Below are 25,833 nucleotides of genomic sequence, written 5' to 3'. Positions count from 1 at the left end.
CCCTAGAACACAGATGAAATTTAAAGGGTTCCTTGTTGTAATTAAAGGTGTGCTAAATTGATATAGAAGAAAATCTGTCTGGAGGGAGCATAATGACTGTCCTTGTAATGAGTGACTCCAGGCAGAGAAATGCTCAGACCCATAATGTCAAAGTCACCTGCCCACATAGGCAAAAGAGTAAGAAAGGCAACCATACATGCATTTAACATCTCCATTTGCTTGGTGATTTCTGTTCTATCAGCAAACAGTGTTCTAAGTATCATTATCACTCAGAAATAATCAGAACTGTTGCCACTTCTTCCGCAAACAGTCAAAAATTCAGAATCTATCTTTCAAATGTGTGCTGTTTCCTTGGTGGGTAACATTTGCCTGAGCATCTCCTACCAGACACAAAGACTGCAGAATATGTCCAGCTGAAGAATATACAGCAGCTGCCATCTAAAGCACAGAATCCAAAAGTATTTGGTCATTTGCAGGGTTTGTTCACACAGAAATCTGAGCACTGAATTTCTTGAAGAGTAAATTCCAGGTCTCCCTATGTCCCATTTTAGGTGCCCAAATCGTCTTTCTGGGGCTGCTTGAGGCATCAGTTTGTTCATGGTAATACAGATTAATGATAGGTGAATCTTCCTTGTTCTGCTGGGTGCCAGCAGGACGAGAAGGAAAAACTCCTGTGTTTGTAGGAGCAGGCACCTGCCCCTTTTCAGATTTTCCAACAGACTGTCGAGTGCATCTCTCAGACACCTCCCTGAAGTGGTTTGTGTTTGACATCAGCTCCCAGGACCTCTCTGATATGGGTCTCTAAATCATATCCCCTTGGCTGGTAATTGCTGCTGCAGCCTGACAGACTTCCTTCCAATGGGGTCTTTTCTGGTGGAAGACAAGAAGCACTACTAAAAAGCTGTGATGCAGAAAACAAATTCTTCAAAACAAAGTATGATTTATTTTGTCAAAAGGCGTACAGCACTCAGACAAATGGAGTTAAAATGGCAGAGCCCAAGGCAATACTGTTACTGCCTGGCATCACCGTCAGCCTCCGGGGAGATGTGATTTAACCTTGATGTCCACTGCTCCCTCAGGTACCTTGTCACAGCTGCCCCGGCCCGTGGCTCTCAATCACCTCCAGCAGCCCGTGGCAGCTGCCTGCTCTCTCTCCACTGGGTTACAACACTCCAGCATTGTTCCACATCAGGGTCTTCTTGCCTCCTCCTGCTCTTTCTCAGCAAGACAGCCCTGCTGCTGCTATTAAAACTCTGCAGCTGCAGCTCATGGATATAAATATGACCACTCCGTTCAAGTACTTCTGAAGTGCTCTTTTTTAGCTCCATATTTTGCTTTTCTTGCCTGATTTTTTCCCTTCTTCTTTGTTCCCCTATCTCCCTCTTACATATTTCACTTCACATGATGGAACTCACCCCACAGAACCAGGCAGACCCTATAATCATGGAAAATAGTTCCAAGTTAGAGGAATGGAAGCACTGAGCAGAAAGAGAAGACCTTGAATTTGTAACAGCTCCCATAAAAGGGTCAAAAGCAAATCTCAGTAAGTGTAAAGCCCCTGCATTCTGCCCAGGGCTATTTCCATCACTCTTGACCCCATAGCTGGAAGCTGTGAACTTTATTACCCACTATGAGATATCTTCTTCTCCTTCTTCCTCCAGGATACAGAATTCCGCTCAGAAACTAGATTTAAATGTATACTTTAAGCAAAGATATCAATCTTATCCTTCTTCTGTGGTGTTCACCCTGCTGTAATTTTCCTTACGAGCCCTACAGAAATGCCATTTTCTCTCCCACAGAAACCTGTAACTGTGTTGTAAACATTCCACAGAGAGGTGGAAAAGGAAAGCAACAGAGGCTCAAGGCACCCAGCAGCATTCAGGAGCTACTGGTCATGAAATGACATGGCTAAAGATCATTAAAGGAATTACTTTAATATCTACACCTTGTCTACACTTGGATTTTCAGATTCAGCATTTAGTGATATTTGCTCCTATGTTAGCCAAGTCTTATCTTACAAAGTAATTTTCACTTTCTCACAACCCAGGGGAGTGGAGTTAACAGCGACTAAATGAAATGCCATGGCATTTTTTCCATCTTTCTCAAATTCTGGGGGTGTGAAAGTCCAGAGAACGAGCCATAAACAGCAAAATCGCACAGTAGGTGGGAAAAGATGGGGAGGAGGGAGTGACTGGATGAACTCTCCATTGCTGATTGAACAGGACAGCACATTTGGATGAAATTAAATTTCAGTGTTGAAATTATGTTGCAGCAGTGATGATCAGAGGAAAATATTGATAGCAATAAAACGAAATTCTAAAGAAAGTGGCACTACATCAGACGACAGCACGTTGACACCATTTATGTTAATTTCTCCAGGTTTCATCCCCATCTGCATTAATGTTGACACCTCGTGTAACCAAGCAAATAACTCTCAAAGAGCCAGGGAGCGAAAGTAAATGATTGCAGCTGCCATTAGGCTCCCATATATTGTAGTAAGCAAACACACCAACTCATTACGACCTTGATCTAACAACCCCAGGAGATGGCTCATCAAGCACTACATTTTTAAATGTTTAAATGGAGAATGTTTATAAAAAGTTACATTTCTTTTACCAGTTTTCAATTATAATAAGCAAAAGACTGGCAGAGGAGAGAGGGAAAATAAAGGCGAGAATACAGAAGGAAATCAGAGGCAAGTGGATCACAAGCAATGAACAAACCTCTCTCTACAGTCAGGTGTGCTTTCAAAACTATTTTACAGGTCACAGAGAGTAGGGGACACTTATGGGTCACCTTAGCATTATGTTAGCAAGCATCCTATCCAATTCCATCACTGCAGAACCTGACTCTCCAAGCAGACTCTCAGGCATGAAAATAACTTTAAATAAATTACAGCAAAGTCCTGTTGCCCTGTAATTCCATCACTCTTAAGCTTCTTGCAGGGGCTCTTTCCACTGGGAAAGAGGATACACTGGATCATAAACTCTTATTAATTCAAAGCAGTGAAGGCCTGACTTGGGCAATTGAAGTCAATAGAAAAGTTCCCACTTACTTCAACAGACTTTGAATTCTCTGCTAATTTCTCAACAGTTGTTTGCCTTGGCTTTACTTCAGCTGTTGCCCCCTCTCCTTCAGGTGCAGTTGCCATTTGGTCAAATTAACTGTTGTCAGATTCAGGAGATGGATTGGATTTTGGATCTGGCTGTGTGGCTGCCCCTGTTACATTTTCATTTTATACACCTGCCGCTCCTGTTTTAATTTGAAAATTACTTTGTTATACTGAAATTGCTTTCAAAGGCAGTCTGCCCAGGCCAGCAGATGCACTAATAAGGGTTCTTTATCTTTAAAATGTGCAAAGAGTAATTTTCTTTTCTCATTTAATTTTAAAAGTATTTTATTCTGTTATTTTTTGCTTCACATTTAATTCCAGAGAGAAGGGACAGAAACATAAGATGCTTTGTTGTAATCCTTAATGGATTAGTGGTATTGATCAAAGCTTTGGGTGCTGATGTGAATTTGTCACTTAATCTTATAGGCATGTTTATCTATTTACCAAGAATTCAGAGTGCCAGGCTAGCAGTGGTACGAGGCCAAGGGCCAGTCCATCTGCTTCCATAGCTGGATACACTTGTTGAGGAAAGGAAATAAATGGTCAAATGATATATCTTTGTGTATTAGGGTGGGGATTGCTGCTTCTTTTGCTAACTCACAATTTCCCTCAACTTCATCTAAACAGAGCAGTTTCATCAAGAATGGAGCAAAGCAAGACAGCATTCTGTATCAAATTAGGGAGTAAACTGTGCAGTGCATTCTAATGGGAAGAAAAGCTGCATCTCTGGGATTTCTTTCTTTTTTAATTAGATACAATCAGTTTGACAAAAGGACACTGAGTGGTCTTGATTTTCATTTCAGAGATATGTGATCATAGTTACAATATATTTGTACGGCAATTTTTAAAAATGCCATATTAGATTATTAAATTGAATCTTCAAATAGATCATATTGGTAAATTAAATCTGAAGTGACCTTGAAGAAATAAAAGTCTCAGATTTCAAAAAAGGAAGTTTTTGGAGGGGAAAAAAAAGGAGGTAGAAGAGGACTTATCCCAGCACTGGTGGGGCTGAGCAGGCTGGGGTCGGGAAATGGGCCAGTGTGGCTTCCAGCTGCACAAAGGCAAATGGCAAAGAGGATTTACTATGGTGCCAGGGAAAAAAGATCCACGATGAAAATGAAGAAGGGAAAACAGAAAAACACTGTTTATGCAGCAGGTGTTGAGATGATCCAACATTTGTAGTCATGTGCCAGAAAAGGTGCAATAAAAGTATTGCAACTGTGAAAACCAGCGCTGCAAAGTAACTGAGGCCAGAGAGGGTGCAAAGTACCACTGAGAACCACGGGCTCCTTAAAATCCCACAAGATGGACAGCTACCTTCCATGAGGTGTATTCTAGCAGACTACAAGCCAAACCCAGATGTAGCACTGCCTTTCCATCCTCCCAAATTTCATGTAGTATTTGCCCATGAAAATTAAAATTCATAGCATTTTGGATGAGGATTCTTGCATATAATAACTCCTGACCTCTTCTATCTTTCTTGCTGCCCGGATCCTGGTTCCTAATTCCTACCACCAGCTCCAGTTTCAACCTATACTTTTTGTCAGTCCTCTTCCTTTACCTGAATTTGATGCTGCTGCTTTTTCACAGCAACTTCCAGCTAAACTGACCTGTGGTCAAGAGACGGCTCTTCTCCTGCAGACTCAGGAGGCTCTAATGTTTTTTAGCACTGTCACAGCTTAAATGTGTCAGCTGGGACTGATTCTGTTTCCATATGCTTGAAACTTTTCTTTTGTGGGTATAATGGTTACTCTGGTTATAAGTGGGTATAAGGGTTCTGTGGTTATAAAGGTCATACTTTAATCCAAAATAATTTCTGCTCTTTTCCTACCCAGAACAACTGCACACATTTCAAAAGCTGTGGATGATAACTACAAAAGCCTGGCAGCACTCACTGGAGAGCTTTTCTGAAGTACTGATATGAACCACTCTCATCAGTGGCTTTGTAAGAAGAACATTAACCCTGATCTTTAGGAGCCACCTTCAGCTGTATCAAAAGTATCCCACTAAAACAGACCTCCAGGTCCTTCAGGACATCCTCAACTCAGTTGTACCCTCTTACCACTTTGGGTTAGTAAAAACATGCTCAGACTGTAAATAACTTTCTGCATCTCTGTTTGCAAGTGTGAAGCAACGAGACTTCTGCAATTTATGTTTCTATCAGTGTAGTCTTCCATGTACCAACACCTTAATTTTCTCTATTGAAGATATATTCCCATAAAATTCCTGTGTGTTGCAATGACACAGCTCAGCAAAGTTTCTTGGCGGCTCATAATTCACAACCTTTTCTTCTACCTGCTCCAGGCTGGGCATAGTCTCAAGCACAGACAGAATCAGAAGATCTATAGAAGGTCTATAAAGGACATTATCCCTCGAAAGAGACACTGGGATTTATAACCTATTCTCTCTGGGCCAGTGCTTTAATGCAAGTAAAGGCCTACAGCTATAAACATTCTGCCAGCAGTACAATGAGAGTGACATCCACTAGAAGCTAAGCATTTGTGTTTGATAAAATTGTAATCATTGCTCATATTTTTATCAGAATAATTCCAAATATCTTAGAATCATAGAATGGACTGATTTGGAAGGGAGTTTAAAAATCGCCTGGTTCTAACACCCCTGCTGTGGGCAGGGGCATCTTCCACCAAACCTGATTGCCCAGGGAACCATCCAACCTGGCCTTGAACACTTTCAGTGATGGAGACTCCACAGCTTCTCTGGGCAACCTGTCCGGTGTCTCACCACTCTCACATTAAGGAATTTTTCTTTTAATATCTAATCTAAATCTACCCTCTTTCAGTTTGAAGCCACTCCCCTTTGTCCACTCACTACATGCACTTGCAAGGTGACTGTCTCCATGTTTCTTGTAGGCTCCCTTCAGGTACAGGAAACATAATGAAGGAAAAAAATCCACCTCTTGTCCTGTGAGTTATCTTTCCCCTGCTTTGAACAGTGGAAAAAGTCACAAAACAAAACCTAGCCTACATGTTCTGACCTGAAACAACAAAAAGCCTTTAAATGCTCCTGAAGAATGGAACCCTATGTGTTGAGCGGGATGCACATGGAATCAGGTGCAAAGACTCTTTGCCTGATGCTCCCACATACACTGCCCTTCATGCTTTACCATTTTTTCCCCATGTGGAGGAGATTCAGGCCTGGCAACCTACAGAGCTGTCCCATTTCTGCATAAGCAGCAGAGGTTGTTTATAAGAAATGTAAGCCATTAAAAAAGATGCTGAGGAAACTTTAGAAATGGAGCTGTTGTCAGCAGAGATTAAATTGTATACCAACAGCACGACATTTATGCACTGCTACTTAAACTGTGACAAACGGTTGCAAACATGATAGTTTCAAGATCTTTAATCTAAATGAATGGTGCTTTTAGCCTACCTCTGACTGAAATTCATTTTGGAAATAAAGAAGCATTTCCTACTCATCTGTACAGAACTACACCAGCGACGACTGGAAGGGCAGGACTCGCAGCTCTCGACAGTACTGTGGAGCACTGAAAGGATTGGAACAGGCTGTCTCCATGTATTTATTCCCTTCTGAGTCCCAAGCAATGTCTGCAATGTAAATTAAGATTTTACCTACCTGTCGACCTTAGAGAAATTGTTCTCAAAGAGTTTTTTTCCTCTTTCATTTTTCTTGTTGCAACAACATGCATAATATAAGCTCACATAAGACAGCAAAGTTCACATTAAAATGTAATTTATAAAATGCCAAAAATCTCAAATAGCACTTTGTTCCAAAATAATTTCCATCATTATCATCATTAAGTGTAATATTAACTACTGGAGAAAACTGATGGCACAGGGAGTTTTTCCTACTTGCTCTGGATTTACTCCTGTGTTGTCCTCACTCTCAGCTGAAGGAATTAAACACATGATTCTTACAAAAAGGTATTTACAAAGTGATTATTTTAGTGTTTACAGTCTTGTAATACAATATATATAAAATAATCTAATTTCAAATATTCCAAGGTGTTCTTCAGTTGATAGCGCAAGAGGAAAAATTACTCTTTTATCCTGCCCCCACTGCCTCATCCCTGTTCTCAATCAGAGACTTGGCTGTACCCCATAGAGATTTTGGAATTAAAGAAAAAGAAAGAAAAAGGTAAGAAAAAAGAAACAGGAAGAGATATTAGGTGAAAAACATTTCTTCAAAAGGAAACAACTCATCACAAAAATGTGAATTTGGCATACAACCCCGTGACCAGATTCTGATGCTTGCGTGACATTTCTACAGCAGTCCCCTTGCACAACTGCAAGATTTGCAGCTGCAGGGTGACCTGAGGTGGTGGACTGGGTGACATACTAAGAAAAACTTCAAGTTTTTTTTTCCCTTCAAGTTGCCCCTTTAAACCCTGAAGTTTCCACCAGCTTCTTTTACAGCCTCTCTCTATTTTTTTTTTTTTTAAGACAATAAAAACAATCTTCCCCGTTCAGTTTTTTTGAGGGAAAGTACAATCTTTGCTCAGAAGAAATCCTTCTGATGAAATACTTAACTTGGAGCAAGGTTAAAGTAAAGTTGAAGCTGCTGTGAAGAGCAGGAACGCAGTGCCATCTCGCGGTGCCCGTGCTGGGAGCCGCCGCAGCCCGGCTGGCGCGGGGGAGGAAGCGCATCCCACCCATCGTCTTCCTCTGCACACAGACAGCGGGAAAAGCAAGTCCCGGCAGCTTTGGAAGCTATAAAAATTTCCCTAAGGAAATACACCTGACCAAGTAAGATAAAAGACCTTTAGAAATTCATCTAATGCAGAGATCAGGGTGAAATTCTGCGCTGCGCTGCCTCGACGCTGCCTCTGCACTGGGAGGTTTGCAGCGGCGGCACAGCGGCAGCTTGGGCAGGGAAAGCTGGTCTGTCTGCTGATGTAGCAGCAACACCTGCCACCAAAAAACCCTTAGAGCCGCAGAGCACAGGTTTGGGGCAGGTGGGTGACCCTGGGCTTCTGTGGGCACAGGAGTGCCCGGTGAGTGACCCCTGGGCAGCCCTGCCCGGGGGCGAAGCGCTGGCGGAGCTCGGCAGCACAGCCCGCAGTCACCCGGCCATCCCTGAGGGAAATCGCCTGGGTAGAACAGAGTATCACCCTCTCATTTTTTTTACCAGTGTCTGTTATTTCAATGCATTAGAGCTGAGATATTCAAAGCTGCCTGAGGGTTTGGAGAATTAGATTCAAAATGTTCTAGGCAATTCTGAATATTCCTAAGAGAGTGATTTTACAATGCTATGAGTCTGATCCTTCAATCCCTCCTTGTGTAAGGAGCACTTACTTAGAGAAATAGTTTAAGTAGTATTGTCTTAGAGCCAAATTTTGACATTTAGCTGCTGGCCATGCCGGTAGCACATTTTTTTTCACGCTCTCCGATCTACAAGTAAACTCAGAGTGAGCAAAAGCTGCCATCCTGCCTTTGGGCAAGGTGCACTTCTGGACGTGCACCAAGAGAAGAGAGCCCGTAATTCGGGGATGCTGTAATGATGAGAGACAAACTCAGCACATGGATGTGGAAAATATGTTCCTTGCATGCTGTGTTAGAAACGGTGAACACTTTAATTATTTAGCAGAAAAATACATCTTGATTTGCTTGCCTGCTATTGTGTTGTGTGTTTCTGGTGAGTTTAAATCCAGCAAAGGCCAAGAGGCACAGGGATAGGAAGAATGGGCCCACACGTTGTACCAGGACGGATCCACTCTTAATGAAATGATGCAGCAGAGGAAGGTGCTGCAAGGCCAAAACCAGAGCCCTGTTGAAGGTATAGAAACCAGCTGGGAGCAGTTTCAAGGCCCCAGGACAGGCCTTGAAAGCTGTGTAGATAAAAGTCAGACTGACGAATGATGTCACTCAGATCGATGGAGCAAAGGCAGAGCAAGCTTAGCTCCAGCTTTAAAGGGATGTCAGGGACAAACAGGGCCTATGGAATGTGTACAGTTCAAGGAGGGGTGAGATGCATTAGGCTTTCTACATGGATTTTCAGGGGGAAAAAATGTATGCGAGCACCTTGCTTGTGTGCTTGTGTCTAGCAGCCCACTCAGTGGTTTTTAAATCTTTGAGCTAGTTTAACCAAAACCAGCAGAGAAGTAGCGGACTCAAAGGCCCTGTATGCCTAACACAGTTTATCAATACAAACACTTAGACAGTGATAACAAACTTCACACCCCTGTCAAGAAAAAACTGCAGCATGAATCAGAGCTCAGTCATAACCCATCTCCAAAACAGGCACAAAATCACAAGAATCCAGAATCTAGGACTTCTGCATTTTGTAGGACTAATACTTACTCTAACACATTTCTCTCCATCACTAAATTTAGTGGCTGTTTTTCCTTCCCAATGCATTTAAATTATTACATCTCAGGTGGAAAAAAGGAGATAGGGTGGAATGCTGATTTGATTTAAAAACAGGATGAGCAGTGGGATTTCATTTGGAAAGGAGCACAGAGATAGACCCATTTTTTGAGAGAAACAGCCAGGAGAAAATGAAAAACAGGTCATAGCTCACCCTGAAAACATGATGCCTGAGAAAAAGTCTGGCCCAAGTAAAGGGTGGAAGCAAATATTCTCCATTGAAGTCTAAAATAGCACTTCCAGGCAATTTACTCTCTACCATGTGCATCAGAATGGGTATTCACACCCCACAAAGTAACCTTGACCAAGGTGTAAAAAATGCTGTGCATAAGAAGCTGGCATGAGTTTCTGAAGTGCCCTGAGTGTCTGATTTGATCCAGTGAAGGGTTATGAACTGAGGACAAGCTGAGGTTTTTCCACTTCACTCCCAGCTGGTAATTGCACTCATCATTCTTACTGTATGTAGGAGACCATGGCATACTGTGTGAGGAGATATTTTGTTATGCAGGATAGAGATGAAGAGCATGGACAGTATCAGCAAAAGCCTGGCAGGGAACTTCAGCATCACAAAACTCAAACTAATAACTATGGAGAGCTCAGATCTGTGTTCCCCTTTATTGGATTCACTAAAGCTTGGAGGGTTCAGAGGTTTGGTTACCCATGTCTACTGCAAATTCAGTTCTCTAACACAGTCACTGGATTTCAGTATCTCTTTTCCTCTGTCCATGTCTTTTGAAGTCTTCTCTTTAGTGCTTGGTGTTTCTCAAAATATACATGGATGAGCATCAGAGGATTTTTGTGTAACACATTTGGCAAACTCCAAACTGCTGAGTTAGAAAAGCATACTGCATCTATAAAAAGAAAATCACAGAATTATAGAATGGTTTGAATTGAAAAAGACCTTAAAGCTCATCTAGTTCCACCCCCTGCCACTGGCAGGGACACCTTTCACTACCCCAGGTTGCTCCAAGCCCCATCTAACCTGGCCTTGAACAATTCCAGGGATGGGGCAGCCACAGCTTCTCTGGGCACCCTGTGCCAGGGCCTCACCAACGTCACAGGGAAGAATTTCTTCCTAAGTAATTTCTTCCTATAAATCCCTACAAAGCTTTTGACAAAAACATCAGGTTTGTATATTTTCTTCAATAAACTTTGATGTTTCAAATGCACTATTCAAATTACTCCTCAAAAATTATTTAAATATATTTGGACCAGTAACTTGCCACCTATTATCAACTGATACATATGTAACAGCATATCATTTTATTACAAGCATTTCCAGGTTTTGCAGAAAGCAAAACATAGACTCAAATAAGTATGGTTTCAGTCCTGCAGATCAACAGCTACCCCAGTTAGTGGCACATAGCACCAGGACATCTGGTGACTTGAAACAATCTCAGTCTGGCTCATGAACAGCAAATTAACCCTGATTAATTACATGCTGGGGAAGTGATTGGATACAGCTATGTCCCACGAAGGCAGAATTTTAATAAATATCCTACACCCAAGCATTATACCCAGTTTCATTACATTTTAGCACTTGCAACTTTTTATTTGTAACTGGGCATTTGCTCCCTGTCAGCACCCAACTCTCCTCTCTTGAGCAGCCCCTGCACACCACCCATGTGTGATGGAGAGATCTGTGTTGTCATTTGTGCTCCTTTGAAACTGTGAATGTTGTCAACACTGCATCCGACTGTTGTGGCAGTACCCAAAGGTCCAGCCCGGTCACCATCACACTAAGTATAGTCCTTGCCTCTGAGGAGCTATTTCACAATGAATAATTTAGCTGACAAACTTAGTCTGCTTGAGAAATACCCATGAGCAGGTTTCAATTTCTTCAGCCACAATCATTAGTCAAAATATGCTGGAATAAAGATGGGGTGAAAGAGGTTGAGGGAAAGAAAGATGAGGAAAAAAACAAAGGGGATCCTACCTGTATTTCTGGATATCACAGCGTGACTTCAGGCTCCTAATTTCTATTCCTCATGCCCTACGAATGAAATTAATTTGGGCAGAAGAGGGAGAAGAAAGCCTTTCCATACTTTGAAACTAGCCTAGATCAGAATTAAAGCACTAATATAAAATTCACTGCTTTCCTTTCCAAGTACAAGATTGTCTTTTTTAATCATGTTTCTTCTATGATACAGAGGCACCAGAGTGCCTATAAGGAGAGGGGGGAAATCTTCCTTATTCCCCAGCCTGCGTGCAGAATTGTGCAGCAGAAATCCCTCATTCCATGCATCCAGGGGTATGATATAGATCACACTGGGCCAGCCACAAGTTGGGAACAGCTTGCACTGGACCTGTGTCTCCCTACAGCAAAGTGCTCCTGCCTTCTGCCTGAGGGTGGCCACACACCTTTGCTGGGACAAAGTGCACCACCCCTAAGTGCTCTTCATGCAGAGCGCCCCAGCTGAGAGATTTAGGGGGACTGAAAGAGGGAGAAGTTATCCCTGACAGCAGATATTAGTCCAGAACTGAACTGGGTCAGACTACAGGAAGAAACAGAGTAGCACCAACAGGTACTGCAGTACCTCCTGTGAACTGCTGCACTTCCTGAGTTAGCACAATGTTTTCCAAACACATGGGATGTGTCTCACTGTATCTAGGACTAACATATCTAAAGTAAAAGGCCCGCTTCCTCCACAAAACACAAGCAGACCTAAAATAAGAGCCTAATTCTGGGCTCATTCTGTGCCTGCCAGAGGGACTATAACCAACTGCAACCAACCTACTGCAGAATTACACTGATATACCTACACAACAATATTGCACCAAACATAAAAATGCTTAATATCTGGTCTATCCTTTATCAGGTGACTTAACTGCTGCTGCTTTATGGCCTTGAGGTATGTGAATATTTTTTCTCAAGTCTAATATCTGACTTGCAATCTCAATTTCTCTAAGAAAGGAAAAGAAACTAAATTGCATTTTACTGTTAACTAGTAATTACTCCTTTTTTTCCAAGTAAAATAAAGCATTTCTCTGATTAGAAATGAGCATGTAGCACTTATGATGTTGTATAAGTGACTGAGAACCAGTTCCCTGCCTCATAATAATTAGATGCCATTTTTAAGACAGAACATTGAAATATACAGTGTCCTCCTTCCCATTAGTCCTTCAACACAGCATAGCAATTTTGAATTTTTTTAAAAAAAGTCTCCCTACTCCTTTCCTTCCCTTCAGCAAGTTTGGCAGCCTGATTACTGACACAGAAACCAGCATGTGTGAGCTCTGTGCTATATTAGCAGAAATTTTTGACAAGTTCTTTATTTTTCTAAACGTGGGAGAGGAATGTTTGCTACAGCTCTTATACATGGGAGGTTAATAGAGAATACCAGACGCAGTGATCAGTCAGAACTAAACACATCTGCAAGTTCATATTGTAAATGTCCCTTTTGGAGAGATGATGTTTGGGGTAACTAATTGCTCAGGATTTTCTAGAAGGAAGATGATCAGCCCCAGTACCTCCCAGGCAGGCAGCAGCAAGCCCGCTGAGGACACACAACTCTGTGTGGAGCTGCTTCAAAGACAGCACAGATAACTAGACAGATCTGCCTTGGAGGCAGGTTATCAACAAAGAGCTGTCTCCTAGACAGGTACCTGTTCTTGTCTGCCTGGAAAGTGAGTTATGAGCCTTTGTACATCACCTTTCAGGCAAGCAACTTATTCAGGTCTGCCTGGAAGGCAGGTCAGCATGCAGATATGCCTAACAGGCACGGAACTCTGCAAGTCTGCCTCTCCACACCTTCAAAGATCCCAAGACAAGTCAAGAATTTCATTTTAATGATCTCAGCAGAAAGCCATTACTTCCTGTATGAAATAATTTGCAGTGTAGTTGATGGATATCTCAAACTGCAGTTTCTTTAACCACACTTTCTTAATGCCAGGCACAAGAACAGAATTCCTTTCGACAAGGTTCTGGTAGTATTCTTGATATGAAAGGAAATGCTATTTTATAAGGTTTGGCAGTGGGTTACTACGGAGAGCAAAATGTCCAAAAGAACAGGCAAGTGCAGCTGGAAAAATGAAAACTGACAGTAGACACACTAAGAAATTTCATGTACTCTACCCATACAAACACAGATGTTGGTTTACTGTTGTCTCTGCCTGTAAGTAACTTCAATGATTGAAGTGGAGGTTTAGATAGAATTGACAAAAGCAATAAATGAATTTAAATTCATTGTCATTCATTTCAAAATGATTAAAAATTTTTAAAATCTCCATTCAGGAAGGGCTTTAGTAAAGCCATAACTTTATTCACTTAACTAAAGAGCTTTTTAACGAAGATGCAGGGCTTACTTTGCACATAACAGAGGTGTAGTGTATTTTTGAACCCAGGCAGCTCTCCATCAGGTACGTTCAATTCAGGAATGCAGGTTTCCTTCTCTCCTACATTATCTGCATTTTCACTGTTCCCATGAAAGCTGAGATTACATACAAGCCATAGTTCTGGAACAGTGTTTGAAACACCTTGGCACTGTGTGCTGGCCCAAAGTGAAGCAGGAATCTTGGGCAGAGAGTGGTTAGAGACGGTCTGAAGTGAGAAAGGACAACCTGTGACACGAATCAGCATTTCTTAGCAAGGAAAGGCTGTATGTCTCTGGGAAAGATTCAGCAGCAGCACTGTGAGAGAAGAGCACTGGTTTGGACAGTGGGCAATGGGCCATTGCAGCCTAATGGGACCCCACAAAGCAGCTTGGAAACTGGTTATTTCAAAATAAAGAGAAGCTCAAAAGAAGAGTTCTACAAGACTCCAAAATGTGCTGCAAGGTCGAGAGCAAATTGGGCACATTTCAGGGAGACAGCAGGGCATATGCAGAAAACACAAGGCAAACAGCTCTTGTTGAAACTAAAACAAAGGGTTGGGTTTAATTCAGAGCACCAATAAGCCTCTTCACACCTGCACAGTCTTTAAAGACTCGAGATGAGAGACCCTGCACTTGTGTTCTTCAGGACCACCTGGTCTGCCAACTGTCAGCAGGATTCTTAATGAGAATTATTTATCTCTCCCAAGTGATATCCCTGTAGACACCCCAAGAAAGGTCAAATAATCTTTGTAGAGGGTTTTCTGAGCTTGATCTTTGGTGCGCAATCTCTAAAATGTGTAAAAGACCACATAACAGAATCAAGATAAAGATTCTATAGGTATAAAATTATAAAAGAATGTAATTAATTCTTGCTTGCAGTACACATGAGATTGTTATGGTTTGAACAGATCCCTAATCTAACTAGCTTAGCCAGACTTCTTTTACATGATACTATCTACTCTGATAGAGCTAGAAATTCATCCCAAAAGCATAATACTGGCATAATTCCATGTTTGTTTGACATAACAGAATACTCTTTTAAACTTTCAGACTTTAAACTCTTTGTTTGCTATAATTCACCTATAATTTATTAAACTGTATTAGTTCAGCTCCAAAGAACCACTGAATACATCTTCACCAACAGCTGTGGATTTAGGCTTCCAAAATACTACTTCAATTACAGTATTTTAGAGTCAATTCTATTTTAAGTAGATCATTGCTTTGTTGTTTTGGTTTTCTTTCCAACTTGTGAAATTATCCCATTAAAACTCTCAGGTTTAATTGGTGATTGATTAAAGGAACTTTTTAGGAAACTTTCCCCATCCTTATCTGAAGATAAAAGTATCTACTCCCACTGCCTCAAATGTGAGTAAAAGGTCAGGGATGAGACAATTTTATTAGAAACTGTAAGATCACATGGCCTTAAAAAGTTGGCTATCTTCTTTGCAACACACATTTGAAACTGAAATGGCTTTGTTTTTATACACACACAGGTACATATATTCCACTTCAACTTCTCTGGTAAAATTTGAGAATATAAAGGAATTTACCTTCATGCAGCCTCTAACATCAATTAAGTACTCCCAACAGCAGCTTAAAACTGGTTATTGCTCTGGTGATGGCACCAGCTATACTGGTGCAGGGACAGATTAACTCAGCTGGTGGCAGTGGAGTCAGTTCTGACCTGAACCTGCATGACTGAAACTGAATCTATCCTCTAATCTAGTTTGCACTATAGAACCGTCATCAGAGATGTCTTTGCTAACAGCAGTGCTCGTGTGGAATTGCAGCACTAAGGAGAACAAAGTGAACTCTCTAAAGAATGCCAGATTTTGAGTATCTTCACAGGACGATACTCTAGAAGCTGAGAAGAGGGACAGAAACCATTCAGTTGCAGTGGTATTGCAGAAGCTATGGTAATTATACAATCAATTATATTTCTTTCATGGGCTTTGGGATATCTTTGGATTTGTCAGCCCTAAGCACTTTAAAGATATTGTTGGAAATACATTCTTTAAAGTACCTACAGAATCTTGTGCAGTATAGTGCTCTTCATAAAAGGATATTGTAAAACTACAAGTATGGGGTGAAAAAAGATTTTGTTTTTGGCAGATATAACTATGATTGGGAGGGGAAGATGGAACAAATCAAATTGCAATAAGCATTTTGAAGTGTCTGCAATAGTTGTTCCACACAAGTGGATGATCCTACATCTCATGCTCCTGTTCGTTATTACAGTAGCTGAGTATTTTTTATAACTAAAATTCAGTTGCATTTCTACAGCACCATTCCACCTTTATTAAAAAAAAAAATAATAAAAAAATGCCAAACAAACATGAGCCTGTGTGAAAATTCAATGCCTGTTTAATACTATACATTCTGCTTCTCAGTGACCTAGAAAACTCCAGAAAAGCTGGATTTCCATCAGTGATCCAAGCTGGTAAGCCTGGATCATGAGACATTGCAAAACAGACCCAGCAACCCTTAGTCTCTGAAAAAGCAAAAACATGGGATGTGGGGCAGTCAGAAATTACACAGACTGACCATCATGTGACAGCGTCTGGAAGCAGACAGAGAGCACGAGCTGTTGGTGCTTTGTCAGGAGAAGAGTTTGAAGAGCACGACACCTTGCTGGGTGGTGCTTCCAGTCCCTTTTCCCTATAAAACCAAGCTGAATACACTTCTGCAGTGTATGTTTGAGGCATGGATTCATGTGGCAAAGTACAGGAGAGTGGGAGAGTCCCTCCCAGCCAGCCAGCCAGCTACACAAAGACACAAGCAACCACAGCTTCATCTAAGGTCTGGTTTCTCACCAACACAGGGATTTCCAAATGGATTAGCAAAAGATCTCCCAAACCACGCACAACAGCTGAATGCTCCGGACAACATCTTCCCAAACAGCAACCAAGCTCTGTTAAAATGGATTTAAAAAGCAATGAAATAAGGCAGCAGGCAAGGGAGGGCTCTGGCAGCTTTAATGAACAAAACAGACTCTGCAGAAACACTGCTTCCAAAACATTTTGGTTTTGAGGGCAGGCATATTGTCCTTATATCACTTCAGCCTGACAGAGAAAAGAACATGCCTTGTCATCTTTCTGCTGAATGCAACCACAATCAAAAATTACTTCTGAGGCAGTTAATAACAACTTCAAGAGTATCAGCACAATCGTGTAAAACACCACTTAGACTTGGCAAGTTTAAATGGTTTTGAAATAGCAGGTGAATAATATATTTGGATTTGCCTCTGTGGGCAGCCAGAGCAGAGAAAATTACTGTAAGACAAATTTTTTGTCAAAAACTTAAAGATAAACAACTCAGCTTCTTTTTGTCAAGAGTATCAGAGTGGGTGTATAAATAAAATGCAGTAGGCAGGATGTCCCTGGAGTTTAACAAGGCCTCTAGCACTCCACCACACAGAAAACTCATTAACACACCAGAGAATCATGGCACAGATCAATTCAGATGAAGAACAGAGATTGCAAGTGAAGAGATTGCAAGTGAAGAGATAAGTGTCATGCTAAATCTGGCTGGCTGGAATATCAAGAAGGGACTTGTTAGATCCCATATTAATCAACTACCAGCAGTGCAGGACAGAGCTGCTCCTGCTCCTCCCCTGCCTGGGAGCTTGCACTGCTGTAGCAGACTGAGAGTTCAAAATGTGTGCAGGATATTTATTACAATCTGGAAGGTTCACCATCCCACCTGACAGGATTTTAACACATGAAGCCTTAAATCCATCTCTTGATTAACCTTTCCTCATTTAACATGCTCTGTGCAAGTCCTCCTTCTCCAAAAAATTCTCTTTTACCATCCAATATTTTGACTACTCTTCAATCTTTTCTCCTTAAAATCACTCCCTTACAGAACCTGTATAGAGTGAAATGCCATTTGAAAGATTCTTCAATCAACAGGTATTTTATGGCAGTCACATTTATTAAAAATTGCAATAAAAATGACAACTCCATCACCCAGGTTTATGAAGGACAGAAGTAGCTGTCACAGCCAGCCAAAGTCCGAGACAGACACATAATTGATAACGTTTTGTCAAATGTATTATTTTCAGCTTAGTGGACATTTCCAGCCATAAACATCCTGTATTTGTTTCTCTTTGTTAGAGCTGGACTCTCCTTTCTGTCAAATGTGATTGAAATACAGCATGCACCTGCCTCATCAGGTAAGCACAGCAGGAGTATCCTGGTGAACAAAACAGTTAATAACAGTGGTTTGGGAATCTGTACGGGATCTGTGCTGCTTTTGCCTACAACACAGACATATCTTCTCACACATGTGAGCAATACTGTATGCAGAACTAAAAATATATGTGTATGTGTAATGGCTTTGATGGAGAAGACAGAGTGTAATCCTTCAAAAAACACGGTGTGTGGCAAAAAGCACCATGGTGTGAGGCAGAAAAATATGAACAGTTGTTGAAAAAAAAAGTTGTCCATAGGATACTGCCATATTTCTGCTCTTGAATAAACAAGTGTCTCACTGAAGTCAGTGTGACCTGCAGGCACAGACTGAGGCCACAAACATTCAAGTGCTTCTTTTTAAAAGGCATTTTTGTCTCTAAATGTCTTTTCTTTTTTTAACAAGTGAACAATTTTGTGCTATACTTCCTATTTAATGGAAATATGTTTGGAAGGCTTCTTGGCTGTGACCAGAGACATTCAGTGCTGCTAATTTAGATTTGTTTCTTTTGTTATCCTCTAAATAACTTGCTCTTTTCATAGGTATAGCTTTTCCCAAATTGCCTTCTTCTGAATTCTTCTCTTTTTTTATTTCCTATTAACACTGTTCAAAAAATAAAGGCAAATTAAAGAAATACCAGCCACTAGACTGCAACTAATCAGTGAGATACTTCATATTTCCAGTCTTTTGAACAGTGTTGAATGCTTCCTTACAATGGATATCTGATAACTTTCTCTATGTAGCACGAAGGCAAATTTCAGGCAAAACCTTATCACTGCACATAAAATATTGCCCAGTCTTCTGCTTTGCATTCATGCAGCCCCATTCTTGCTCACTATTAGCAATTCAGCAAATTGTAAAATAACAGCAATGCTGCCCTGCTGCACCTTCCTTGAGGAATATGCTCCCCCTAGCACTTGCATAAATGTTATCCCAATCAATAACCTAGTAATTAAAGTCACCAGCATTTTGGCCTTTTTACAAGACTCCTTATCTGACCAAAAAAACCCACCCCATTTCTTGCATTACTATTTCAAACTGCCTTGGAAACAGAACAAGAATCGTTTGGCCACCCCTTTTGTCCTTAACCCCCACATTAACTATTGCTGTAACGTCACAGAAAATCATTCTGGTTTCCTCTGCAGATACAGCATCATTTTTCTTCCTGAGTATCATTCTTGGTTTATCAATAAGCTGTAAATTCTGACTTTGATAATACCAGTAGCGGTTTTGTCTCAGGGTTCTTTTTGTTGAAGGGGCTTGATTTTGTTTTGGTTTACCTTCAGTGATATAAAAAAAAAAAAAAAAACCAAAAAAAAAACAACTGAGATGCTAAGGACAGGAAAACACTGGCAAGCAAATGAGTGAGTCTGACAAAGAATCAATTATCTCTACTGCTCAGCTACCAGAACATATCAAGGGTGAAATCCTGCTTCCATTAAAGTCAATGGGAGTTTTGTCGCTGACTTTGTCTGGACAGGAATTTCACTCTAAAAATATTGCAAATGACTAAAAGGGAGAAACCTACATGGAGGGCAGTGCAGGCTTACCCAGGGACTTCATAAAAGCAGCACTTCTAAGTACAGAAATTCAACTCCAGAATTTTCTAGACCATTTACTTTTTGAAAGGTTAAGCAGACAGAACATCCTACTGTGAGAGTAGGATATGGTTATATTCACAAAATTTAGGAAAACTGCATGATTTTGAACACAGCTTTCCCCAGCATCTGATGAAGAAGGGCCACACATCCTGCTCTCACCCCAAAGGAATTCTTTTGGATCAATAGCATGGCACACACCTGCCCATCCAGCCTCGCATTTCTGCAGCCTGTGCTATCAAACACCTCAACCTCAAGCTGATTTCATTGTAGCAATATTTTGCTATGGAAATCACAAAAATCTCCAAAACATCATCCAATGGGAAATCAAAAGACTTTTCCTTTCTTTCTACCAAGTAATATAAAGGAAAATCCCATGGAAGAAGTGTTGCTCGTTAATAGGCCAGGGTAGGATACTGCTGCAACTGGCTGACACAGCTGTTTGTCCATTTATTTCCTACAATCTCTGCCCAAATGGAAAGTGCAACAAACATAAACCAGCACTTTCCCATCCCAGCAGAGGAACGTACTGCAGAGCTGTAGCCCTGCCTGTTGGTACCAGCTGTATTTCGAGACGGCATGAGTCCCTCAAACATGTCTAAGCAGCTGCCTATCCTTAGTGTGTGCACCTATGATTGGAGAGAAATGACTCTGCTAATCCAGCCCTGATTTGGGAAGAAGGATTAATTTTTAGGCCCCACCACAAATAAGCTTCCAGGACCACAGGAAAAGAGTCAGTCAAGGCTGCTTAATCAGGTAGAGATGATTCATTTCAGTAAACCTGTGCCATGACCTTTCATGAGTCTCTGAGCTCAGACAGGATGTCAAATTTTTATGAAGAAAAGAGGTGTAATCAATTAGTGCTTATGATGACCTTTTAATAAGTAAATGATTGAGGCAGACACTCATTCTGAACAGAATGAGAAATTGGATTTGTATGTGAGTTGCCTGGGGAGGTGATGAAATCCACCTCCATGCTTGATCTATTAGCCCACTCCAGCCAAAATATAACCTCAAAGGAGGTTGTAGCCAGGTGGGGGTCAGTCTCTTCTCCAAGGCAACTAGTGAAGGGACAAGAGGACATAGCCTTCAGGTTCAGGCTGGACATCAGGAAGAATTTCCTCACATCAGAGTAGTCAAACATTGGAAGGGGCTGCCCAGGGGGGTGGTGGAATCACCACCCCTGGAGATGTTCAAGAAACAGCTGGACATGGCATTCAGCGCTACGGTTTAGTTGACAAGGTGATGATCGGTCAAAGGTTGGACTCGATGACCTCTGAGGTATTTTCCAGACTAAACGATCCGGTGACATACACACACACGGCTGGAACGGACATGGGATTCGGGGGTGCAGAATAGATAAAAACTGCAGAGGTTTGTACACCCCGAGAGGAGCCAAGGATCGGTCGCACCGGTGGTCGCGGGCGCGCTGTTCCCGCGGGGAGCCGCAGACAAGGCCCCCCCCCGGCAGCGGGAGGAGGAGGAGCGGGGGGTTTCCGCGGAGCCGGTGCCGAGCCCGGGGCCGCGACAGGTGCGGCGGCGGCGGCCCCCGGCCGAGAGCAGCCGCCAAGCGCGGCCGGCGGGACACGGGGCGAGCAGGGGCGATGCGGCACCTGCCGCGCATAAAAGTGATGGAGCGGCGGGGCGGCGGCGGGCGCGATGCGGGGCGGCGGGGGCGCGGCGGGCGCGGGGCAGGCGCGGGGGGCCGCGGGCGCGGGGCGGCGGCGGCGGGCGCGGGGCGGCGGCGGGCGGCGGGCGGCGGCCAACGCGCGGGAGCGGGACCGCACGCACAGCGTCAACACGGCCTTCGGCGCCCTCCGCAGGCTCATCCCCACCCGCCCGGCCGACCGCCGCCTCTCCAAGGTGGAGACGCTGCGCCTGGCGTCCAGCTACATCTCGCACCTGGCCAACGTGCTGCTGCTGCAGCAGCGCCGGCAGGACGAGGCGGCGGCCACCGAGCAGCCCTGCCCGCAACCCTGCCCGCAGCCCTGCCCGCAGCCCGCTCAGCCCCCGCAGCCCCCGCAGCCCTGCTCGACACCAGGCGCCTCCGCGCCTCGGTCCATCTGCACCTTCTGCCTCAGCGACCAGCGGCAGCGGGTAAGGGCCGGCTTCCGCACGCCTCTCTTGGAGCTCTCTCTTGGGGAGGGTGGTTATTGGTAGCCCCCGCAGGTTTGGGATTGACCCAAGCAACGGTTCAGTGCTGTCCTTGGTGCCTCCTAACCTGTGTTTTTGTCCCTCGAACAGCACCGAGAAAGAGAGAAACCATCAACTGGTCCTGCCGTAACCGGACTCTGAACAGGCTGAGGGTCTCTCACCGCTCCTGCTCTGACTGTACCACTGCTCTGGGTAACATCGCCTCACTCATGCTGCATGTTTACGTTTAAATAGCACAGTCCTAAAAGAGTTACTTTTTAAGCCTATGCACTTTGTTTCATACGGTGAGAGGTTTATTCAGGGTGTTTTGCAAATGAAATTCATTGCCTCTGTTAAGACGGTTGCACCTGGTGTGGCAGCTATTTTAGCGCGAGAAATGTTAAACCTCAGCAGCCAAGCCCTGATCCTGATGCCTCCTAAACCTGTGTCGCATGATGAAACTTGAACTTCCAAACACACAGTGTCCCCTGTCAGGGGAAGCTGTCATGAACACGCCGTGCCCTCCGCCTCCAGCCCAGCCCGGGCTGCACGCAGCGCTGCCGCCCACTCCTCCAGCCGCACGCCAGTCCTTGGGGACAGGGGCTGATGCCGACAGCTGACATGCTTGAGAGGTCTCAACGATGCTGGAAGATTATTTTGAGGTGGTCACACAAAGTCGGAAAACTTCCAGTGAAAGCAGCACCGTTGGCTGTGCACAGGCACAGCAGCCCAGCGGCACGGGACGTAGCCAGCACAGGAGAGGAAAGGGGAGAAGTGCAGTGTAAGCGAAGCTCTTTTCTTATTAACAGTGCGAGTCATGCCAGTCCTTTAAATAGCACGGGATACTCCTAAATCTGTCTGGCAAGCACGGGGTAGGAGGGTTTCCCAAGGGCTTTTACCCATCGCCCAGGTCGTTCCCAAATTGTGTCTGTACATCATTGAGGTTGTTTATCTCCCCTCAGTTTACTAACTTGCATATTTTTTTCAGAAGTAACTCTAAAAGGCAAATAAGCATGTTATGTTTTCAGTTTTGGACATTAGTGAAACAGCAGGCTAAAATCTTAAACCCCAGTAATGCTGGATTCTAAGAAACACAGAGATAGGTTAATTTTGCAATGTTTTTATAGCTATTTATAATATAATTAATTAGGCTTTAATTAATCTTAACTTGTTACTTTGGGAGGCACTCTGTACTCTTTTAAAAGCTTGGTAAAAGCTTGGTAAAAGCTTGCTGTGCCGCTCTGAGAAGTGCTGCAAAGAAAACTTGTCTCCTTTTCCCTCCCCTGGTGCCCTCTGTGCAGTGCTCCTGCCTTGCTGCTTTAGCCAAACGTGAGGGCTGAACAAGCAGCCCTGTGTTGTTCACTTTCTTTTCTGTAGAGAGTTTTCTCTTCTTCCCCTACATAAATGCAAAGGAAATTCTGGCAGTCATTATGAAGAACTTGGGAAGAGCAAGGTTGTGGTGTACTCCTCACACAACTTCATGTATTTAGTTTCCCTTCTCCCCTCCTCAATGCACAGTGACCACCTTTTCTTTAGCACAACGAGGAAAAATCTGCTGTACCTACAGAAATGCAATTAACTCGTCCTTTGAATTCTAACAAAGAAAAACACCCAAGCAAAGTCCCACATCACGTCAGTCTCTTCAGTTATTAAAAGCTACAAGCTGTATTTTCCTGGATTGAAAGTTTTTTTGTTCTTAGAAGGTTTTTATCATCAATCTTTTTTTAACAGGGAACTTTAAATTGCTGCCAGATTATGGTCTTTGTTTGCTTTGGCACTGATTCGTGAAGCTGGAACTCTTTACAGCTTCACACAAAGAGTTTTTTAATTTTTGTGTTGTGTCGGCCTGCGTGTGTGGGTTTAGAGATTTACAAACATCTTCCTGGATTTTTTTTTTAATTATTTGAAAACATTTGTATTTTAAAAAGTTGTTTGCTCTACAATTAAAGCTGATCTTGCAGTTAGGCCCTGCATTCTCATGAACTCATTAAACCAAAGCATCTGATGTCTTTATAGACAATTAACACTAATTTATTCGTTTAGCTGTATCATTTCATATGATACTCTAAAATGCCAAAACACAAAGCAGTTCCAAACAATTTTAGGAAAATTTTGCATTGAGTATGCTCTGAATTTTGAAATTTGTAAGAAAGACAATAAAATTATTTATTTATATTTTATTAGTTTTAAAGAGTTTTTAGTGTAGTTCTTGGCAAATGAAGTATATTTGGATTTAACAGGATATATTTATATTTAGCTATTAAAGGAAATGAGTACAAAATGTGAGGTCCATTTTTGTACCAAAGTATGAGCTGAAAACTCATTACTCTCATGAATAATTTCTACAATCCTCTAGGAGTTTGGTGTTCTCCCTTTAAATGTGATTTTATGTCCCTAGTTTTGTAAAGGGTTTATGCAAAATGCTTTTCAATGACAAGAGCAGGAGCAGGCCCTTGCAACGTGGCCTTCTCCCCTGTTTAAATGTGGCTCAGCGTAACATTAAATTCTTCTCTCTTTACTCAGGATAAACTGTTGAATTCAGCTGGGCTTGAAGATTTTCTCAGGGTTTCAATTACTAAATAATTCAGGAATTTCAGTAACACTGATTGATCGTGGCAGAAATTAGACCCCAGAGCACTGTGGCCCAAATATTTGTGGTATAGACAGATAATATCTATCTAATTATAACAGTGATTTCTCTGAGGAACATTTATATATACGTGTAACTCTATGTATTTAAATGAGGAAAACTGGGGACAAATCCTTAACTTTGCTGAAATTTATTTGTAATGTAAAACTTCTCTAACCCCAGGAGCAAAAAAAAAAAAAAAGATACAGGATTGAGCTGTTACTCTGTAATGGGTTTTCTATAAATCAAGGGAAAAAGAATTTAATTTCTGGAGACACAGATGAATTGAGGGCTCAGATTGCATGTATAAAGAGCTCATCATCATTAGGTGTTTTATTGAGTTTTTACTGTATGAGCTTGTGTGTCTTTTCAGTCCTATTTTTTAAATCATGGTGCAGCGTTATTCATGGCATGCACAAATATACAAGTCAAAATCTTGAGAGTGTCTGAGAGCAAGTACCTTTCTTGATGGTGAGGCATTGGAATGATGTGAGTTCTTCCAGAGGTGCCAAACAGCCTCTTGTTCTGCAGATACTGGGGTTCTGACTTCTTTGTGAGTGCATTCTGTTTGAGTGTACGAACAGAGGCGTGCCTGATGCCAATCGCAGCTTTGTTTTCCTGTAAACACTTGGCTATTCAATTTACATGATTCATGAATAAAGCAGAAACTGTGAGATATACACCATTTGGTCTCAGATCCTATTAAATTATAGTTAAAATAATCCAAGCATAGTACTTTGTATAAATCATTGTACTTAGCCTGCTACATCACTGTATAAAAACAGCACGAAGTAAAGTGAATAAATCATGTTGTTTGATTTTACTGGTTAAGTTTAAAGAAGCATTTGAACATAGTTCTTGGTTATTTATGAATTAATCATAATGTAAGTCAAAGTAGTTTCATATGTTGGCTTCTATTTTCATTTCTGTTCTACAAAACAGAAGTTTCCTTTCGTGGAAAATCTGCTTCTTTACAAAAATCTGTATTTGTTTGCAAAATGTGATTATATTTGCTAAAATAAACAGTATTTTTGTTACTAATTTAAACAATAAAGTGCAAACACTAAGATGGTCGTTCTCTTCTATAGCCATCTCAAGAGACAAGTATTTAATCTTTTCCTTTACCTTTTTCAAATCTATCTCTACAGGATTTCAGCAGCATATTGACGTGTATGAATGCACCATGTGTGTGCATTGGCAGGAGAGAAGGGAAGTGGGTGGAAAGCTTGGGAAAACGAAAAGTGAATTTCTCTGCTCAGGGCCTGTGCAATATCCTAAGTGCCAAATACAAGAGGAGCTGGAGGGAGGGAAAGGATGGAGGCAAAATGGAGGGAGAAGAAAGGAAGAGGTTGATTTATCAGTGGAAGATCATCAGGGCAGACAAGCAAAAGAGCCCAGAGTGTGAGCAGTCCCTGCCGTGATTCTGTGCTTTGGCCTGGTGCACTGTGAGACTGTTGGCACTACATTGAAAGAATATCACCATAAATTATATAAAACCTAAACTGACTGC

General features: G+C 42.2%; 1 protein-coding gene across 1 annotated transcript; it reads left to right on the top strand.

Annotated features, from left to right (window-relative positions):
• Nucleotides 1-21,221: 21,221 nt before the first annotated feature.
• Nucleotides 21,222-25,376, top strand: LOC125328886 (basic helix-loop-helix transcription factor scleraxis-like; the record flags this gene model as incomplete). Its single annotated transcript, XM_048310081.1, is given in 3 exon segments — nt 21,222-21,306; nt 21,309-21,658; nt 21,806-25,376. Coding segments are annotated over 3 exon segments (486 nt in total), but the record flags the coding sequence as incomplete, so codon positions are not given.
• Between the last annotated feature and the right edge of the window lie 457 nt (nt 25,377-25,833).

Source organism: Corvus hawaiiensis, chromosome 7 (assembly GCF_020740725.1).
Source record: "Corvus hawaiiensis isolate bCorHaw1 chromosome 7, bCorHaw1.pri.cur, whole genome shotgun sequence".
Classification (NCBI taxonomy): Eukaryota; Metazoa; Chordata; class Aves; order Passeriformes; family Corvidae; genus Corvus; species Corvus hawaiiensis.
Note: the sequence above shows the minus strand (reverse complement) of the source record. Positions and strands in the feature narration are given on the sequence as shown.